The 18,672-nt window shown below is 47.8% G+C and overlaps 8 protein-coding genes across 11 annotated transcripts; 4 read left to right on the forward strand and 4 right to left on the reverse strand.

Moving 5' to 3' along the window:
- The first annotated feature begins 409 nt into the window (after nucleotides 1-409).
- Nucleotides 410-2,710, forward strand: BDCG_03584 (proteasome regulatory particle lid subunit RPN12). Its single transcript, XM_045419218.1, has 2 exons — nucleotides 410-1,160; nucleotides 1,288-2,710. Exons 1-2 carry the CDS (start codon nucleotides 531-533, stop codon nucleotides 1,567-1,569), a joined length of 912 nt encoding a protein of 303 aa, XP_045275592.1. The 5' UTR covers nucleotides 410-530; the 3' UTR covers nucleotides 1,570-2,710.
- Nucleotides 1,328-3,847, reverse strand: BDCG_03585. Of its 2 annotated transcripts, none has more exons than XM_045419219.1 (2): nucleotides 3,150-3,847; nucleotides 1,328-3,032 (listed from the first exon to the last, which is right to left on the reverse strand). In XM_045419219.1, exons 1-2 carry the CDS (start codon nucleotides 3,359-3,361, stop codon nucleotides 1,931-1,933), a joined length of 1,314 nt encoding a protein of 437 aa, XP_045275593.1. In that variant the 5' UTR covers nucleotides 3,362-3,847; the 3' UTR covers nucleotides 1,328-1,930. The 2 variants fall into 2 exon arrangements, with proteins under 2 accessions (XP_045275593.1, XP_045280513.1); XM_045419220.1 differs by having other exon boundaries at nucleotides 1,593-3,032; nucleotides 3,125-3,834.
- On the forward strand, nucleotides 3,691-6,194 carry BDCG_03586 (uncharacterized protein). Its single transcript, XM_045419221.1, has 2 exons — nucleotides 3,691-4,054; nucleotides 4,109-6,194. The coding sequence occupies exons 1-2, from the start codon at nucleotides 3,946-3,948 to the stop codon at nucleotides 5,032-5,034; spliced, it is 1,035 nt and encodes a 344-aa protein (XP_045275594.1). The 5' UTR covers nucleotides 3,691-3,945; the 3' UTR covers nucleotides 5,035-6,194.
- Nucleotides 3,848-6,594, reverse strand: BDCG_03587 (uncharacterized protein). Its single transcript, XM_045419222.1, has one exon. The coding sequence runs from the start codon at nucleotides 6,352-6,354 to the stop codon at nucleotides 5,503-5,505; it is 852 nt and encodes a 283-aa protein (XP_045275595.1). The 5' UTR covers nucleotides 6,355-6,594; the 3' UTR covers nucleotides 3,848-5,502.
- BDCG_03588 (uncharacterized protein) lies at nucleotides 6,576-11,198 on the forward strand. Its single transcript, XM_045419223.1, has 3 exons — nucleotides 6,576-7,465; nucleotides 7,593-11,120; nucleotides 11,178-11,198. Exon 1 carries the CDS (start codon nucleotides 6,652-6,654, stop codon nucleotides 7,429-7,431), a length of 780 nt encoding a protein of 259 aa, XP_045275596.1. The 5' UTR covers nucleotides 6,576-6,651; the 3' UTR covers nucleotides 7,432-7,465; nucleotides 7,593-11,120; nucleotides 11,178-11,198.
- BDCG_03589 (translation repressor/antiviral protein Ski3) lies at nucleotides 7,337-12,334 on the reverse strand. Its single transcript, XM_045419224.1, has 3 exons — nucleotides 11,858-12,334; nucleotides 11,599-11,799; nucleotides 7,337-11,537 (listed from the first exon to the last, which is right to left on the reverse strand). The coding sequence occupies exons 1-3, from the start codon at nucleotides 11,971-11,973 to the stop codon at nucleotides 7,610-7,612; spliced, it is 4,245 nt and encodes a 1,414-aa protein (XP_045275597.1). The 5' UTR covers nucleotides 11,974-12,334; the 3' UTR covers nucleotides 7,337-7,609.
- Nucleotides 12,003-16,115, forward strand: BDCG_03590 (glycosyl hydrolase). The gene is made up of 4 exons (XM_045419225.1): nucleotides 12,003-13,059; nucleotides 13,125-14,059; nucleotides 14,118-14,436; nucleotides 14,515-16,115. Exons 1-4 carry the CDS (start codon nucleotides 12,676-12,678, stop codon nucleotides 15,175-15,177), a joined length of 2,301 nt encoding a protein of 766 aa, XP_045275598.1. The 5' UTR covers nucleotides 12,003-12,675; the 3' UTR covers nucleotides 15,178-16,115.
- Nucleotides 13,740-17,360, reverse strand: BDCG_03591 (CMGC/CDK protein kinase). Of its 3 annotated transcripts, XM_045419228.1 has the most exons (5): nucleotides 17,022-17,309; nucleotides 16,927-16,950; nucleotides 15,825-16,780; nucleotides 14,499-15,763; nucleotides 13,863-14,408 (listed from the first exon to the last, which is right to left on the reverse strand). In XM_045419228.1, the coding sequence occupies exons 1-3, from the start codon at nucleotides 17,067-17,069 to the stop codon at nucleotides 15,923-15,925; spliced, it is 930 nt and encodes a 309-aa protein (XP_045280515.1). In that variant the 5' UTR covers nucleotides 17,070-17,309; the 3' UTR covers nucleotides 13,863-14,408; nucleotides 14,499-15,763; nucleotides 15,825-15,922. The 3 variants fall into 3 exon arrangements, with proteins under 3 accessions (XP_045280514.1, XP_045280515.1, XP_045275599.1); XM_045419226.1 differs by having other exon boundaries at nucleotides 13,740-14,415; nucleotides 14,499-16,780; nucleotides 17,022-17,360; XM_045419227.1 differs by having other exon boundaries at nucleotides 14,499-16,780.
- Between the last annotated feature and the right edge of the window lie 1,312 nt (nucleotides 17,361-18,672).

Below are 18,672 nucleotides of genomic sequence, written 5' to 3' on the forward strand. Positions count from 1 at the left end.
TATTCATAAGATCTTGACAAGAGATGCAAGTACGGCCGCTCAATCCACCGAACACCTGGTCATTTTCATCTGTACTTTGTAAAAAGCAGCTGTATTATTAGTACAGACACTCTGCCCACCGAACAGTCATGATATTGGGGCCGTACTTTTTAAAAAAAGTGGAGATCCGTACAAAAAGAACGAGTACACACGGACGCACCGAACAGGCCCATAATAATGGTTAAAACCGCCAACGGAATGGCGCGTAAAAGGGGTATACATAGAAAATAATTTATACTGAGCGTCCTGGCAGGATAAGCTTTCACCGTCCTATTAGGGAAAAGGAGAGTTCGTCGTCATACCACGTGACAGAATGTCAAGGCGGAAAAACCTTCTTGCGGCGCCAGCCTGACCATTGTTACGCCGACAGCGTCCATATTACTCCCCTCCTCGAAAGTCATTTTCAGCTCTATACTATAGCCTTGGTCAACGCGTTATTCGTCTTCTTTCTCTTCCCTGTGAACCATCTTTTGAAGCCTCGTCACCCCACCATGCCAGACAAGGACCTCGGAGAGCTTCTTGACCTCATCGCCGCGTTCAAGAGTAACCTTCAACGCAAGCAGTTTAATCAAGCTGAAAAACTTGTTCAAAAAACAGCACCAATCCTTCACAAGCTGGGAGCTTTCTCCTTAACCACTTCAATCGATGACAAACTCTTCTGCCTCGCCCGTGAAGCCCTAGAGCTGTCCGCCATTACCTCACTTCACCTACGAGAAGATGACCCAAGAAACCAAGCCCTTTTCACCACTAGCTACAAGCTACTAAAACCATTCTACGACAGAGAGCAAGCACTTCAAATGGCGAAAGACCCCGCTCTGGAACGGCTAAATCCGAGCGCCAGCCAAAGAAACAAAATTACGGCGCTCTATCTGGTATATCTGTTGAGCGAGGGCAATATTACAGAATTTGATACGGTTTTGGCTGGGCTGAGGGATGTAGATGAGGATAGTGTCAAAAATGACCCCATGCTTAAATATCCGATTGATTTAGCGGCTAGTATGACGGATGGAAGGTATAACGTGGCGTGGGAACAGTTGAAGCAGCAGGCCAGGAAGAAAGGGAATTCGGAAGCTTTGTCCGGACAAGCAAAGCTGCCTGAGGAATTTGAAATATTTTCGCCGGTATGTACCTCCTAGAGAGAGCTTCCTGCACTCGTGATCTATATTAGACGGAGATAAGGGAAAGGGAATTGGGGAGAATCTCCGCCTTCGGGTTGTCGCTGTTCCACCACTCATAGCCTTTTTCTAGGTCCTACTAAGCACAATCCGAATGTGGATGGCCGCGAGCGCCGAGAAGGCATACGAATCCCTCTCCATATCGAGCGCCAAAGATGTTCTAAAGCTCGACTCGGAAGGGGATGTTGTTGAATTTGCAGAATCTCGTGATTGGATTCTCAGGGATGGGAGAATATACTTTCCTCAATCAGAGGCGGAACAGGTACAGGGCTCGGAGAAGAGTGCTTCACGCGCCAGTCGCTCGATTATTGAGAATGGCATTGGCTATGCTCAGCAGCTAGGGACGATTGTGTAGTTACGGCGACTGTTCTTTGTACCTCCCGCCTCCCCGCCACTGTTGTTGCTCGCCTGAAACTCATATAGCGTGGATGAGCATCCTAAGTGCTTAGGAGAGAATAGAGCGTTCAATGCACTATATACAGTCTTGAACGTACATCGTTGATTAGGAATTTTCCTGTATTCCCACTATTGCCAGCAGAGTTTCCTCTTTCTCACATTTCTATTTTCCTTCCGTGGCACCACATAGATAACATGTGAGGGCCATATATTTATGACTTGCATTGTGTATCAATCCGTCCACCATATGCCACTCACATATCAGCTCGCTTAAAAAGACACAACCTAACAGGAAGCGGGGAGGCATACATCTCCAAATCCTAAACCTTTGCCTTCCATATGCAAACCCTCTTATCGTAAAAGCTACTCGAGACACAGAGCAAGGGATCGCCCTGCGTCTCACCCTCCTCTCTACCTCTCCAAATATCCGATGCATAATTCATACTCTCATGCTCCGTAAACTGCGCCAGGGTTTCAATACTCCATGATCCCACCCTTGGCGCATCACCTTCACTACCGAGAGAACAAGTCACCCTAACAATTCTCCCCCCTGCATGCATACAACTAGCAAGAACCAAGTACGAGCGTGACCTCCCTGTTCTCGAAGGCCACTCCAGCGCCAAAATCTCATCTTCCACCTCCCTAATGATCTTCAGCCTCCACACCCCTCCGCCCAACCTTTCCTCAGCTAGAACAGACCCTCGCCCCGTAAATTTGTACACTCGAAGATACTCATCATAGCTCCCCGTAAGCAACACCGTTTCCCCACCTTCAGTAAACAAGGGCAGAATCGCCGTTACTCCTGCTCCATAATGCTTTCTGCCAACAGTAACTTCCATCGTCTGGGCGGGGAACTGCCCATCATCCCACAACATTCTACTACCTTCATCCCCGTCCCCAGCAAATTCATGTACACGCAAACCGCCAAAGTCGTCCCCGGAAAACAACGTAAGATGTTCTTCTCCGGATAATGATCTACCATAATGGAACGTGGTGAACCAGACCTCTATCGGCTCGCCTGGTAACACTATCTCTGTCATTGATTCTTTGGAGAAGTCGTGAGAAGGGGGGTTAGTATGGAAGATGGAGACTCTCCCGTCTGAAAAGGAGACGGCGAAACCGTCCGTAGATAGCTGGCTAGGAGAATGGTCACGGCCATGGCTATGTTTGACTCGTTTGTCCCCCGCCAGCAACGGTGGTGGCGGCAACCAGGAGAGGTAGAGGGCGGGGATGCTCGGGTCCTCGTGAACGGGTATTGTGGTCAAGTGAACGATGCTACTGGGAGCCTTTGGTGAGGAATATTCAAGGCGGTATAAGGATACTGATGCTGCGCTTGTGGCGATTGCGAATTGGCTTTGGTCTCGTGGCGAGAAGTGCAGGTCAAAGACCGCATGGGGTAGTAGTGTTTTATGGATTTGAGTGCTATTACGTTCCAGTTGGCAATGGCATTTAGAAAAAATTCGTTTTGCGTAAATTAACTATAACGGATATATAGAGGAAAACAATATACCGACATTAAATGCATGCATGGAGTCTTACAGTTGACAGGATTCCGGATCTAGCTTGAAGAGCTGTATGGTTCCGGTTTTTATTTGTTCAGTAACAGTTGAGCTTTCCGATGATAATTCAGATAAAAGATATGTCCCGATGACGACATAATCTGGGTCTGCAGGACAGAATTCGAGGCAGCTCGGAGGCTGGTCGAGGAAAGTTGTGTGGAGCGACTCCAGGGGTTGTTGAATAGTCGCCATGGCACGAAATGAGATGATAGAATGCAGCAGAATAATAAACGCAGATATACGTATATTAGCATCTATTTATATATTGATGCGAGCCTATCTGCTCAATTATTTATTTGAATCGAGTGATAGGGTATTTCCAACCCCTACTACCCTCGTTGATGATGCTGCTTTTTTAAGGTTTGAGGTCGACTATTTATTCTGATAAATATCCACTTTTCTGGCTCTCACGCCAAAAACCTAGTCCCAGGCTTTCAACTGGTTAAGAAACCGACTATTTAAAAGGGTGAGGCGTGGTGGGCCGCCTAACCGTTTAGAGTCTGTAACCGGTAGCAATCCCCCTGAGCTGAGGTCATGGAAATGAGTTTGAGGTTGACAACAGAGATATTGGCTGCTGGGATATTTAATATGTGCCCGTGACTCGGTGTGTATTGCTGCCTGATCTCCTGATCTTAGTGGTCCAAGGGATATATATATATATATTGTGGAAGGTGTAGTTAAAGCTTGCTTGATTGAAAAGGTTGCTAGCTTGTGGGAAGTTATATGGTGGAAGGATTAATAAGCCAGGACATGTGACCTGACATATATATCCATATATGGATATATGTGATACCTTCCCAATGCGACCTCTGCCACAACGCGATGTGGAAATATTACCCAAGGCGACCACAGAGGGTTACATCTCTGATGAATCGAGCTTCTACGGTGCGTTCATTAAAATCCAAGAGGTTGGAAAGTAGCTTACACAAGACTTCACAGGAGATGAAAATCAAATCGCAACGCTTGAGGAGCAAGTATCCAACTTCAGCGTGCATCACTATTGGAAATCAATCCATCCAAAATCTCTAGCGACAATCGCCGCCCAACAGCGAAACCCGGATACGAACATGGACGTGGACATGATGGACATCGACATCGATACCAAGGAAGAACTAGAAGGCACAGGGAATGAACCTAGTATCAACTACCATAACCAGACACCAACACCCAGCAGCCCCCACCGCTCGAAAACAGAGACCATTCCGCAATTCCTCGCCCGTCTACCACCGAGGACTACCACCGCTTCCTCCGTAGGTCCATGGATATACATCAAAAACCCTGCCATTTGTAATCCAGTACCATATTCAAACGAAGACATTAGCAACTTCAAAGACCGCGGCGCAGAGCTGCTGCAGGCCTTCAATGATAAAAGAGAGGCCCTGCGCGCTGAATTCCATGACAGACCACAATATTTGTTGGAGCAGAGAATCAGTATGCAGCGCCGCATACTCGATGCAGAGATCTTGGAAGCCGCACGTGCGAACAAGATTATATCAGGCAAATGGATGCTGTTCCCATCCGTGAGACGAGTGGATATGGTTTGGGGGATCGTTGCGGAATCGACCGCGCGTGGGCAGCTGGGTATAGGTGCAAAAGTCGCGACAGAATGTGGTGGGTCGAGATCTGGAGATGCTAACAGACCAAGACTTATTTGCGTGTATACGGCTGATTTTGACGATAAGGCGGATATCATGAGGGTGCTTATGAGCATGAAGCAGTTGGGACTCTTCCGGAGCGGGCAAGGATGGGCGCCGATTTACTACAAGTGTGATGCATACACTTACCTGGGTATTATGAATAGTAATCCGTTCGGACTGAAGCAGAGTATGCATTCTAGCACGGAGATTTTGGCGAACAACAGGTAACTAGGTTGAATAGGGCGAAGTTTGTGTTATCATGGTATATTTAATAGTAACTTTTGGCTTGACGTTATACGGGGTATATGGACCTTCGGGGTACGTAGCGATACGTGATGTAATTACAAATATCTTCTTTCTCCCTTGATATTCGGGATCTGCATTTCTATTGATAAAGGGCGCTCGCATACGTGTTTCCGAGAGCTTGTGCCGCTTGGTCATATGGGAGCAATGCTTATCATGAAGCCAACCTCGGAAAGGCGCTAAAGGCCATGGATGCTCTGAGCCAATGCTGAAATCACCCCCGCGGTATTTAACCAGTTGATTGACACCGCTCATGGGAACTTGTCGATTTCTAACAGCCGGATGTGGCCGTCTCATCCACTACGGGAGTTGTGGCATAGAAGGATCAACTCTGCAATGCCGCAGTGTCGCGTAGTTGTGACAGATCAGACAATGATGTCTGCCCAGAGAAACCTATTCGCCTTTCCCCATGATCTCTTCACAGGCCGTTCTTAACTTATCAACCCCTTTCACCCCTTTCCACTTCACCAGTAGTCTTTCTATCTCCTTCCAGTCTCTTTCCGCCTCTTCTCTCTTGCCATCATCCAGCAACTCCCTAAGCCGCGTAGGGCTAGCGAGAGCCCATCTCACAGTCTCCCTCTCCCGATCCAGGTCACCGTGAGGCTCCTCCTTCGGATCATCCCGCTCCAGCAGAGATTTCTCCTGTTCCTGAATCAGCGCCGCAGCAGTTTCTGCCACAAACCCGACTGCGGGGGTTAGCGTCTTCGTCATGATCACAGGCTGGCCTCTCTCCTCGATACTAGCCCGCATCTTTCCAATGGTCTCCACAGCCTTTATCAGTTTCGAGTAGTTATCGTATACAAGTGCTTTCCGCTCGCCATCAAGCGTCCGGATATCACTGATTAGCGAATTTTCTGCCTTGAGAATCGCTGAGAGGGAGGAAGTGGATAGTAAGTGGGAAATGTAGGCAGATGGATCGAAGTTGGGGCTGTCGAGTTCAGCGTGCGTTGCAGGAAGGGACGGGTGGGTTGTGGGATCGTGGGAGGTTACGCTAGGGGATATGCTTCGGGGTCGAGCTTGGCTGGGTTGAGACGGCTCAGGACCAGTAGGCCGGAGATTATAATAATCTCGCAGCGCAGCTCGGTTTCTCCGATGTGCAAGAGATGGGGAAGTGGCTTTGGCCATAGGGGTGGAGGTGTTGCTTGCTGCCAAGCTGTTGGTTTCGACAGACGGTCGACGGGATCCAGTCGGTGTAGGGGTTCGAGCAGATGTTATGGAAGGGCGGGGCGAGGATATAGTTGACATGACGACTGAAATGTGTTTTTGATATTATTTTGGGGCAATGTAAAACTTCTTATAGGAAATGTCCGAAGGGTACTCGACTGATGATGATGATGATGATGATGATGATGATGTGACCTGGTACTCGTTGATGCCAAGGGAACTACAGAATCCACTAGGCCAAATTTAGAATTAAACTAGTGGTCCGTGCGGCATGCAGACAAACGTTGAACGTTGGAGAGCTATGGGACTCGCATAAGAAACGTTCGCAGAGTCCAAAATTATACGAAACACATTTGCCTAGGGCTGATTCAAATCATTATGGCCACTGACCCTCGAGCCCACATATCGAACCACCTCCTCATAACAAAATCCCTCCCTATCGCACAGCCCTGGCTCTCTCAATTTCTCTCCTCGCAGCGTGCAGCGACCACCCCCCTCTCCGCTCTGACCCAGACAGCCCTATTCCGCCTCCTAGCCTCGGACTTCACGACCTCTCTCGAAATCACTAACCCCTCTCAAGCCCTCCCAACAAACATTCCGGACCCCGCAGTCAAAGAATGCCTCATACCTGGACCAATTCCACTCCAAGTACTTGATATAGAGGACATAGGCAGCAGCCTCTGGAGCCAGGTTGAGTCAATTGAAAAGATAGAGCGCGGGGAAGAAACGCGTGGGCGAGAGATTATACGAACTGTCACCCGGGATGAGTCGGGTGATGTTGCGACTGCTGGTTACAACAACACCACTAATAACACCCCAAATACATCAAGAGCAAATAATAGCAATGCGCGGAATATATCATCCTCCACAACCGGCAATGGTGGGCCACATCGGCTAGTGCTCCAAGATGCGAAGGGGACGAGAGTCGTTGCAATCGAATGCAAACCAGTGGAGGAAGTTGGGATTGGGAAGATGTCTATCGGGGCAAAGATGGTGTTGAAAAACGCGACCGTGGCGAGAGGGATGTTGTTGCTGGAACCAGATTGCGTTAATGTGCTTGGAGGAAAGATTGAAGGGTTGGATAAAGCGTGGAGAGATGGGAGAAAAGCTAGGCTATTGGAAAGATTGGCAGAGCAGGCTGCTGCCGAAACTACGTGAACTTAAATGTTTATGCTCCAATAGTATGTTATGTGTAAGTATAAAATTTACTATCTACAGGATGGCTTGGTTTATTGTTTCTTTCTTTCTTTCTTTCTTTCTTTTACTCTCTTCTATTTTTGCAACATATGGGTCCTGAACTAAGAAATATATGCTGTTAGATGACTATCCCGCCCAATTACTCCGCCGATATGCAATGAGAAAGTTCCTTCCAACCATCCGGTATCCAAGGCGCTATCATTATTGCTCTTGCGGCAGCGTCCCGACGGCCAGTGAGGGTGTAGTACTTAGCCAGCTCTGCTGCATCAAGCGTTCCCTTTGGCGGGATGTTCTGCAATGCCGTGTGTAGCGCCATTTCCGCCGGATATGGCTCCGATGACGCCGCTGCCAGTGTAGCCCACCCTTGTGGTTGATAGGGGGCAAGCATTATAGACGTGTTAGCTTCCTGGCTCTGCCTTAACTCTTGCGAGACATCAGGATTTTTCACATGTCCAAGCTTGGCAATGCTTGCCAGAAGCTTTGTAACCTTCACGCGGTCATGTATGCCAACATCGTCACTTGTTCGCATCTCTTGCAAGTCTAACTCGACTGCCTCGATTGAATCCACGTCAGCATCCAGCAGAGCTATGACACCCAAGAGCGTTACGGCGCCAACATGTGTAGGATGCTTTTCGATGCAGTCCAAAAGCTGAACTCGAGCGGCTTCTCGTTCCTCCTCTCCGCCTTTGGCCCATAAGACTTGAGCCAATAAGCATACCGCATCCGGTGAACTGTCAGCTTCTTGCAGAGCATCACGGAACATGTCGATTGCCCTATCCATATCCTTGAGGTAATAATAGGCTAGTCCCGCCGCAAGATGTGACGAAAGTCGTAGCTTTTGGTTGACTAGAGGGTCAAACTCTTCTATGCCGCCGTCAGATGATAGACTTAGAGCAGTTTCTGCGCTGTCAACGGCCGCGTCGTATTCCATCTGAGCCAGATGCACTCGGGCGGCATCTGATTTTGCCTGGGCAAACCGAGCTAATGACGAGGTCGACTCTGAACTTTCGTATTCTGATTCCATACCAGAACACACATTTTCCAGGCTAGAATTGGAGTCTGCAAAACTGCCCATCCTTTCAGCCAGGAGAGCTGAAAGATGTTGCAATGGAAGATCGGAAGGCGATTGGGTATGGAGTTGGTGGAGGGCGAAAAGGGGTTGTATGAGTTGTTGAATATCAACATGCATCATAGAGTCGGAGATAAGATGGTCGAAGACGGAGACTGCATACTGCCTTTTCGGGAGCGTTAACGCTGAATTTCCTAGTTCAAAGGCGTGCGTAAAGAGCTCTCTGGCTTCCTTTACGTCTCCAAAAAGCAGAGCAAGGAGGCCCTGTCCAAGCCAAGCATGAGCAAAATCTGGATCCGCTGACTGTGCCCTTGTAAATGCCTCGTTTGCAAGCTCATGGTCGTTGTGAAGAATGTACAATACACCTAAATTCGTCCATACCTGAGGACTTCTTTCGTTTAGATGAAGGCTTCGGACAAACGAATGTTGAGCGACTTTCGGACTTAGGGACGTTGTAACAACTCCAAGTGCATTCCAGAACTCGGAATTACCAGCTTCGAGTTCGATTGCTCGTTTGAAACACCGCATCGCTGCTTTGAGGAAGGGTTTGTTTCTTTTCGATTTCGCCCCATCCTCCAAGCAAGTATATGCGCGATATTCTGCCCATCCAAGGTTATACCAGGATATTGCTTGAGCGTGTTTGTCACTTGTAGATATGGACACAGCGCGTTTTTGAGCAAGAATTGCAGCGTGCATGCATACGTTTGGTGATAAAACTTCTTCAGAATCCGACTTCGTGAGGAGTGATACAAAGTCTGTCCTCACACCATCCTCGTCTGCAAGTAATTCAAAGCATCCCATATCAGTTTGACTCTCAATTAGCTTCCTGTATTCAGTGATAGGCATAAAGGATGCCTTCCCTCGAATCCAAGAGAAGATGGAAAAGGCATCCGCAATTGACTTCCAAAGGTTGAACACGTCAGGGTGGAACTGTGCAATTGATATTCCATTTTCAATAGCCTTCCTTGCACATTCAGCAGCTTCCCCGAACAAACCTGACGTGACGCACTTCCATGCATTTTCAGTGAGGGTTTGCAAGAGTGCGATCGAGACTCCGAGCTCGTCTGGCTTTAAGTTCAAAACTGCTTCATATCTCGTAATAGCATCCTCGTAATCTCCAAGTTCCCGTTTCACATTTGCAAGCATGTACTTTGCGAACCAAGTTTGTTCCCTTTCAGATACCGGGAGGGTGGTCTCCAATGTCTCCGCATGCTCAAACGCCTTGGTAGCTGCGATAAAACGGCCGGAATTGTGATAGCTTTCAGCCAGCCCGACCCAGGATTGGTAATGATGCGGAGATATTCGCAATGCCGATTGGAACGCTACTATGCTTTTCGTATATTGTTGTCTGTTTATTTCCACCACACCCAGAGCGGCATATGGCCAACTATAGCCTTGCCGTTTCGAGCCCGGAGTAGGTTTCGCCCTTCCCGAATCCACCACTCTTTGTGATATCGCTTCAACGAGGTCCCACGCCCCTTGGTTTGCAAAATCCCTAGCTAGACGTTCCGCAGAATCTACCTCTGCAGGTGAAATCTCGAAAGCCTTATGGAAACACCGGCGCGCTCGCTTCCGGTCCTTCTTGTAGTCCTCATAGTACACCCCCAAGCTACTATATGCGGGTGCGTAATTCATATTCGACTGTATGGAGCCGAGAAAACTGGCGTAGGCTTTGGTGCGGTCTTTCCGGGCTACGGGTGACGGATCTAACTCCCATTGGCAGTACCCGATCCGGTACAATATCTCCGCTCTGAGGTCTTGATTCCGCGTACGACCCGATTCCATCATGTCTAAAGTTTCCTGTAGACCATATAGCCCTAGTTCAAGTGCTCCATTATGTGCTTTACACCAGAACAGTTCACTTCTTATCTTAAGATTAGTGGGGTCGCGCTCCAACGCCTGCTCAAGGAAGTCCACAGCGGTGGCATAATCCTGATCTTCTTCTAGGATCAGACCGATCCCGAGAAGGCAGCTGGTAGATTTCGGCCTGCGATTTAACATCTCTTCAAATATCTGCTTTGCCTCTGGGTGATTTTTTGGTGATTGGTATGTAATGAGAGCGGTAGCGAGAGTAATATTCACAGCGTCAGTGACATTACGCAGTTTTAGTCCTGTAAATCGCTGTACTTCCGTAATCACTTCTATACCTTTGCGAGCGACGTCAACGGCAGTCTGGAACTCATCCAGAGACAAATAAAGCTGCCCCATAATCCTGTGCGCAAGGATTGAATCTGGACTTTGCTCCAACCCCTCCGCCATCAGTAGCAAGCTATCCTCAGGGTTGATTTGGTGACTGGCTTCGCTTGACTCTTTATGCGCACCGTCTTCCTTCGGTTCGTCCGACTCGAGTTCTTTAGGGAACGGTGATATATCGCTTCGGAGAAACCCCTTAAGTACTTTGCTTAATCCGTCTTCGGAAAATAGCTCTATGAAATCATTTAGCAAGTTTAAATCCATCCCCGAGAGATCATCTGCATCTTGCCATTCCAAAACAATTTTCCAGGAAAGTAAAAACGGGTGCTTGATTATGACCATTTCCCGAGCAAGACGCAGGACCTCCTCACGCTTTGGATTTTTTTTGGTAGGGGGGAGAACTTGAAGAAAGTCATAAGCTCGCTGTATTAACCTCTCCTCATAGTTCCGGCGAACCTCATCATCATTAGACCAGTTAATCATTTCACGGTAAAGGCTGTCCAGGTTGCTACGCTGGAAGGCTTCACGTCTCACTTCGAGGGTCACCTGGTCAATCCGGGCGCCCAGCCTAGTCCGCCTTTCGCCAATTTCTCTGTTGATAAACTCCTTCTCCTCTGCTTCGCATATTTCTATGATACGAAGGTACGTATGAGCGGGATGAGGAACTGTGCCCTCAAGGATATCATAAAGAAAACTAGAGGGGAGTTGAAGCTCCAAAGCCTGCTTGTATTGTGCCTTGGAACCGTGTTTCCTAGCCAGTGTGGCATATTTCTGGACGGCAGATTGACATCTAGCTTTGTCGTCGCTAAAGTTGGTGTCAGTTAAGCGGATATACTATGCGAGGACGGCGTAGAAGCAAAGCTTACGCTGCAGCTAGTATCTGACATAGCCTTGTCACCGCTTTGCGATACTGGTCTAAATATTTGCCATCTTTCTTCTCGTACAGTGTGAGCAGACCCTGCCAAGCTGTTCTATCATCGTCCTTAATTGCAGTTGCCGCTAGGTATGAAGCCTCCGCCCCTTCAAAATTATTCAATTTATCAAGCGCAAGTCCGAGAAAAACGTGCCTGGTAAATGGATATATTAGTACAAGCAGACCTAGCCAAGTGTTATGCTTCCACATACGCATGATAGTTCTGGGGATCCTTATCGCATAACTCCTTTGCCTTCCCCGCAGCCTGCTCAAAATCTTCAGAATCCAAACAAGTGCGGATAGACTTAAGAGCCCCCTTTACCGACATTATTATTCCAGACTGCAATTTCCGATGTGATATGACATGGCCAGTCTATCGTCAGCGCCCCGGGAAAAGTACGTTCGTTGTAGGCTGGAATGTCTCTCGCCGATGTGGACCTGTTGAAGTTGCTGGGAGGGACTCTTGCACGTCGTATTTCGTATTCCGTATTAGTTCTGGCGCCATACAACCTTGATCCAAACGGCCGTAATTTTAACCTGACATCAATTGAATGCGTATTCGCGCCATGTGGCACTGGTTATGGGGTTCCTCAATGCCTGTCTCCCGCTGCTGATGTTGCGAGTAAATAACTCAAACTGTGGCTGATGTCTTTAGCCCGCGGCTTCCTGTGCCACTCTCGGGCCGATGACATAAATATTTAGTTAACTAACTTACTCCCTAATTCGACAGCTGCCAGCATCACCGTCAATACAAGCTGGACAACGTGAGAGCATCAGCAGGGAATTGTACCTACAAGAGCAACCAGGTCCGCTGGGAAATTTATCAGCAGTAGTCTGATCGCTTTTGGCAAAGGGGTCCATTTTGATCTTGTTTAAATTCCGCGATATTTTCCAACGCTCGCTCGTGCACTCCCGCAGCAGCCCAGTTTCCTACCCGAGCTCCCTCCTCCTGCATCCCAAGCTCTTTGACAACGCTCCCTTTGTTTACTCCAGCGACGTCTCCGACTCTCACCCGTAAAAAAACGATTAAATGTCTCCTCTAAAGCTCAGGATCGAGGGAAGCACCTTCCGGGATCCACAGAACAGAGAGGTCACTCTAAGAGGAATCAACGTAGACGCTGGTGCTAAATATCCCAAACACCCAAATATACCTTCGTATACCCCGCAGAACTTCTATGATGGGGATAATGTTTCCTTTGTTGGCCGACCGTTCGAGCTAAAAGATGCACACACTCACTTTTCAAGGTTAAAGAGATGGGGTTACAATCATATAAGATATATCTTTACTTGGGAGGCACTGGAGCATAGCGGACCCGGCAAATATGATGAGGAATTTATAAAATTCACAATAGAAATATTGCGTTTAGCGAAGGGCTATGGGTTTTACATTTATATGGACCCTCATCAGGATGTGGTATGTTCTCTTGATGTATATCTGCGCTAGATAAAGGCTTTCTGTCGCTAACCTCAAACACATAGTGGTCTCGATTCTCTGGCGGCTCGGGGGCTCCTATGTGGACGATTTACGCAGCTGGGTTCAATCCTCGCAACTTCAATGTCACGCAGGCTGCTCTTGTGCAAAACACCTGGCTTCCCGACCCGGCCTCCTTTCCGAAAATGATCTGGAGCACGAATTATACCCGGCTCGTCTGCCAAACAATTTTCACCCTTTTCTGGGCAGGCAGGGACTTCGCACCAAAGGCAATTATCGATGGCAAAAATATTCAAGATTACCTCCAAAGCCACTACATAAACGCGTGCAAACATCTGGCAACACGGATCCATGAGGCAGGCGATCTAGAGGACGAGGTTGTCATCGGGTGGGAAAATATGAACGAGGTGAATCGAGGGTTGGTAGGAGTTCAGGACCTCTCTGCTATCCCGGCAGAACAACAACTCCAACTTGGCACTTCGCCAACTGCTTTTCAGGGGATGTTGACTGGCTCCGGCCGTGCGTGCGAAGTGAACACATGGGGATTTGGCAGCTTTGGGCCATACCAAATTGGAAGGGAACTTGTTGATCCTAAGGGTGAAATTGCTTGGCTCCCTGCCGATTACGATGACACTTTCTATGGCTGGAAAAGGGACCCTCAGTGGAAATTGGGAGAATGTCTCTGGGCTCAACACGGCGTCTGGGATCCCAGCACTGACAGTTTGCTGAAAAAAGACTACTTCGCCAAGGACCCGAACACCGGTAAAGCCCTCAACTACGAGGAATTTACGAATCAATATTTTATGGCTCACTATCGGAATTTCAGGGATGCTATTAGAAGTGTGCATTCCAATGCTATCATGTTCTGTCAGCCTGCTGTGTTGGAGCTACCTCCGTCCATTAAGGGGACCGAAGATGATGATCCAAACATGGTCCATGCTGCGCATCAGTACGATGGGCTTACACTCATGACTAAGCATTGGTGAGTTTATGTGTCCGTTCTTCTTCTATTGGCATATGATTGACATATTCGTTTTTAGGAATCGAATTTACAACGTGGACGTAGTCGGGGTTATACGAGGGAAATATCTCAGCCCGATATTCGCTATCAAAATAGGAGAAACTGCAATTAGAAATTGTCTCCGTGATCAGCTACGCTTTTTGCGAAAAGAGAGCTTCGATTACATGGGGATTCACCCAATGGTTTTCACCGAGATTGGTATCCCATATGACATGGACGATAAGCACGCTTATAAAACAGGCGATTATAGCAGTCAAATCAGTGCAATGGATGCTAATCACTTTGCGATCGAAGGGAGTGGATCAAACGGCTTTTCGCTGTGGTGTTATACGTCAGAGGTACGGGAAACAGCTCACCCCAGAAAGCACGGAAGACGGGGGAAAAACGTGAAATAACTAACCCCGTTACTGTTTTAGAATTGCCATGAATGGGGTGATCGATGGAACGGCGAGGATCTTTCCATATTCTCAACCGATGACCTAGAATTTCCTCCTCCAAATCTAGATGTACTCGGGGAGATCTCGCAGGATCGGCCTTCTACATCCTCCGATCGAACCTCCCCCGCATTCTCCGCTGCTCAAAGCAACTCAGTCACCCAGGTTTCCGCTGGGAACCTGAAAGACGCTATTCCGCAGCCATCTATCACACAGGCGTCACAGCCGTCCTCCGAGCTGACGGATAAGCCTGGCTTCCGTGCAGCTGAAGCGTTTGTCCGGCCAAGTCCTGTCCTTACTCACGGCTCCATCAAAGAATATGGGTTCGACCTCCGCAACTGTCTCTTCACGCTATCCTTATCGGCCGAGACTGCAACACCTGAGGATGCCCCTTCCATTATTTACCTCCCCGAGTGGCACTATCCAAGAATGCACACAGAGGTCGCGGTTAGCGGTGGAAAATGGGTTATCGATGTTCAAGCTGTTGGGTCTGGAACCCTGCAAATGCTGAAATGGTGGCATGCAGAGGGTGACCAAAATATCAAAATCCAGGGCGTAAAGCGCAGAGCTGCTACTGTCCCTGACACCAGTGAGGATGAAGGGTACCTTGAGCAATGCCAGCGTAATTCTTGCAGCGTGATGTAGTGCCTTGCAGTATTTTGTGTCGGTTCCCAGCCTAACTTTCCTGGTTTTTTGTGTTGTGTTTGTTTTCTTACTTCTTCTGATATGAGAGTTTCGGTGTTTGTTTCGAAAGTTCGCTCCTGGCATTTTGTCGTCGTCCGGATATAGGTGCTGTTACACTGCTGGTTGGTTCAATCATGATATAGACGACTTCTCTTCGAGCACTTGGTAATTCTTTCTAGACTAATGGTGATATCGCTATGGAGTCCAGTGGTCTATCTCTTTCCTGCGCATAATATCATATATTAAACATTTGGCTCGCAAACGAAGTTTCGTCTCCAAGGTGCTGCCCCACTTTCTCGATTTTGTGGTGTTTAGCAATTGGATTTAGTTTTAACTCGACAGCCAACGGGTTGAGATATTGTTGTGAACTCTATAGAGTTAATCGTTAGCCATAGCACAGTGACGGCGTCAATGATCTGTTCAGTATCAATAGGGCTGTTCACACGAAAGCTCAAGAAATAAACATCAAAGGGGATTAAGATGAGTCATCAATATTATCCCGTATCGCAACTATGCAAATGCGAGACATGCCAAATTCAAAAAGTAACTAAACCATGCCTGATATCAGCAGAAAACTGAGAAAATGCGGACCCAAGATATGTATGTACTTTATATCCATCCTCCCCATTAAAGAAAAGTTTTCTATTTTCGTAGTTATTTTACCGTAGGTGTCTATCAACCACATGAAACGCCCTTTTATTTGATGCTAGTGCTGCTGCTGTTGGTGTTGCTGCATTTGATATCGAAGTTGCGGAAGATCGTTGAACCAGGCATGGCGAAGTGCGTCGGCCGCGCTAATCCGCATCTCAGGGCGTAACTGCAGCATGCGATTGAGAAGATCAAGACCTAGAGGATCTATCTGAGGAAGTATCAGGCTCAAATCCTGCGTGGCATACACGGGAAAATTCGGCTTGTATTCCGGAAATTGTGAGATCCCGGGCCAGGAACGCTCCGACGGCGTCCCCATCAGACGGAAGATTTTCTGTAACTGATCCTCATTGGTGGAGCCAGGGAACAATGGGCGGCCCATGTACATCTCAGCCATAATACAGCCCGCAGACCATATGTCAATGCTAGTGTTGTACATACGGCTTCCAAGAAGTACGTCTGGCGCACGATACCACAATGTGACGACCTCGTGCGAGAAGGTGTTGACTGGAATACCAAATGCTCGTGCTAAGCCAAAGTCTGCCAGTTTCAATTGACCATTGGTGTTAATTAGGAGGTTTTGCGGCTTGAGATCTCGATGAAGAACGCGATTATGGTGACAAAATGCAACGCCCCGGAGTAATTGGTGCATGAAGTCCTTGATCGTGGTATAGTTCAGTTGGTTGTTTCGCACTTCCATGTATTTTTTAAGATCTTTGTCCATGAATTCGAAAACAAGCATTAGCTTGTTTTCCGTGTGGATTATATCATATAGAGAGAGGATATTTTCATGTTTGAGCTCTTTCATCAGGGAGATTTCGCGAATTGCAGTTGATGGAGTGCCTTCCTCCGAATCCAGATGGATCTCCTTTAGAGCCACCATTTCACCCGTCTGCCGGTTTCTTCCCTTGTATACCTATACAGAAAAGGTTAGAATGGGCGAAAACAGTTGTATCAAGCTATTTCCAGCAAACGCGGACAGCCAGGTGATGATAAAATATATATATATATATATATATAAAAGAAAAGAAAAGAAAAAAGAAAATTCTATCAGCAACGTACGGTTGCATAGGTGCCTTCACCAAGCTACAAGAATGGTTTAATTAGCCTAAATACCATACTAACTTTTGTATAATATTGGGAGGGTTTGCACAAACCTTCTCCAACCGCTGAAAGGAGCTCCGCTGTTGTCTGCTCTCCATCATTACTGCGAGTGTTCGTCCAGGGACAACGGCTACTAGAATTGAATTTCAAAGGACGAGGACCGCAGAGGAGGGCCAAACAAACCCTTAGGAGCAAAGGAATGGGAAGCTGCAGCAGACGGTCAGGCACATCACAGCCAATTTATATCGGATGTCGCCTGTGAAGTTGATGCTGGTTTGAACCACCGTGATGGGCGGCAGTAAATGATCGATGGTGGGGTGCGTGCCTCACCGCCTGCCAGAAACGGGCAAGATGCTTGAAAAATGCTGTCATTGCTGTTTATCCTTACAAAATTACAAAAAAATTTGATAGAATATTATAGGATTAGATCCGTCGCTTTGTGCCACTGGCCAGTTTTCAAGGAATAACCTATAGCCGTGCAGTGATGGCTATGTTACTACAAAATCTTGTTAAAGTGCCTGTTACTTCTACAAAGGTTAGCATTGCATGTCCTGCATATAGCATATAGTATATGGCGGTGCTAGCCGTGCAGATCAACCAGTTTGGTCACTTGGATATTGGCTGTAGTTATCACTGGAATCCTTATTATTAACTTCCCGTTTAACTTCCCGTGCCCGGCATTGGAATTCCTCCCGCCTAGCCATGTTGATGGGTCGCAATTCTCTATACACTTTTACCTAGCAAAACCAAGACTTTTTTTTTATTAACTCGAACCATATGAGGGACAGGAGTGGGTTTGTCGCGGGCACGAGGACAAGTTCACTCAGTTTATCGAGCAGGAGCTCAGTAGCGGTATATGTCGACAGTGACATTTGCCAAATGTCATTACAAAACAAGAAATCACCCATGAATACCGTGTGTCCAAGGCGGGTGTTTATGCCTGATTCCCGGCACGATCCCGCTTGTCGCTACCAGTGATCGAGGGAAATAGCCCTTGCGCCCCCTTATCTCGTTTGTGATATTCAATTGTACAGTAGGTGTTATCAAGAATCGGCGCGCCAGGGCCGAAACAGCGGAGAGCGCGTCAGAAGGCCAGAAAGCCTGCGGATTCATCCGATTTTGCGAAGATATGGTATAGTAGGCGAAGGCATTATCCCGAAAGCTGTAACTGGTCTGTGTGGAGGATTCCGAATGTGCTCACGAGGTTCCGGGGTATACTCCGGCGATGCTGAAATCAAGGCTGAAGGTTGAGGATACGGGGCGGAGGAGGATACGGACGGGAAGAGGGGCCTAACAAAATCTAGTAGACCTAGGGAGAACACACAATGACTCGCCAAAAATAACCAATACTATCGCATATATCATGGATGGACACCATCACCATTTCCTCCAACGTAGTACTGTAGGCACCCGTCGTAGTGAGTTAGAGTATGACGAAACTGGGAAAACCGAGTGAGTCACCGGGAGCCGACGGCAAGGTCAAATAGGATCTTCCACGCTCGTATGAAACTGCGCATATCAAAGAGAAGGGAAATGGTAGAGTGAGTAGTACAGTGACGGTAAAGGGCAAGGCGGGGCTGTCCTAAACTGACGCGAGAGTGATGCTCAAGCGCGGACGTTGGGGGTGGAACCCGCCAGCGGGAAAAAGCCAAGACCGGGCCTGGCCCGCGCCAGATCGGCAATCTTTTTCTTTTCTCCCACACC

This window comes from Blastomyces dermatitidis, assembly GCF_000003525.1.
Source record: "Blastomyces dermatitidis ER-3 genomic scaffold supercont1.3, whole genome shotgun sequence".
Taxonomy (NCBI): domain Eukaryota; kingdom Fungi; phylum Ascomycota; class Eurotiomycetes; order Onygenales; family Ajellomycetaceae; genus Blastomyces; species Blastomyces dermatitidis.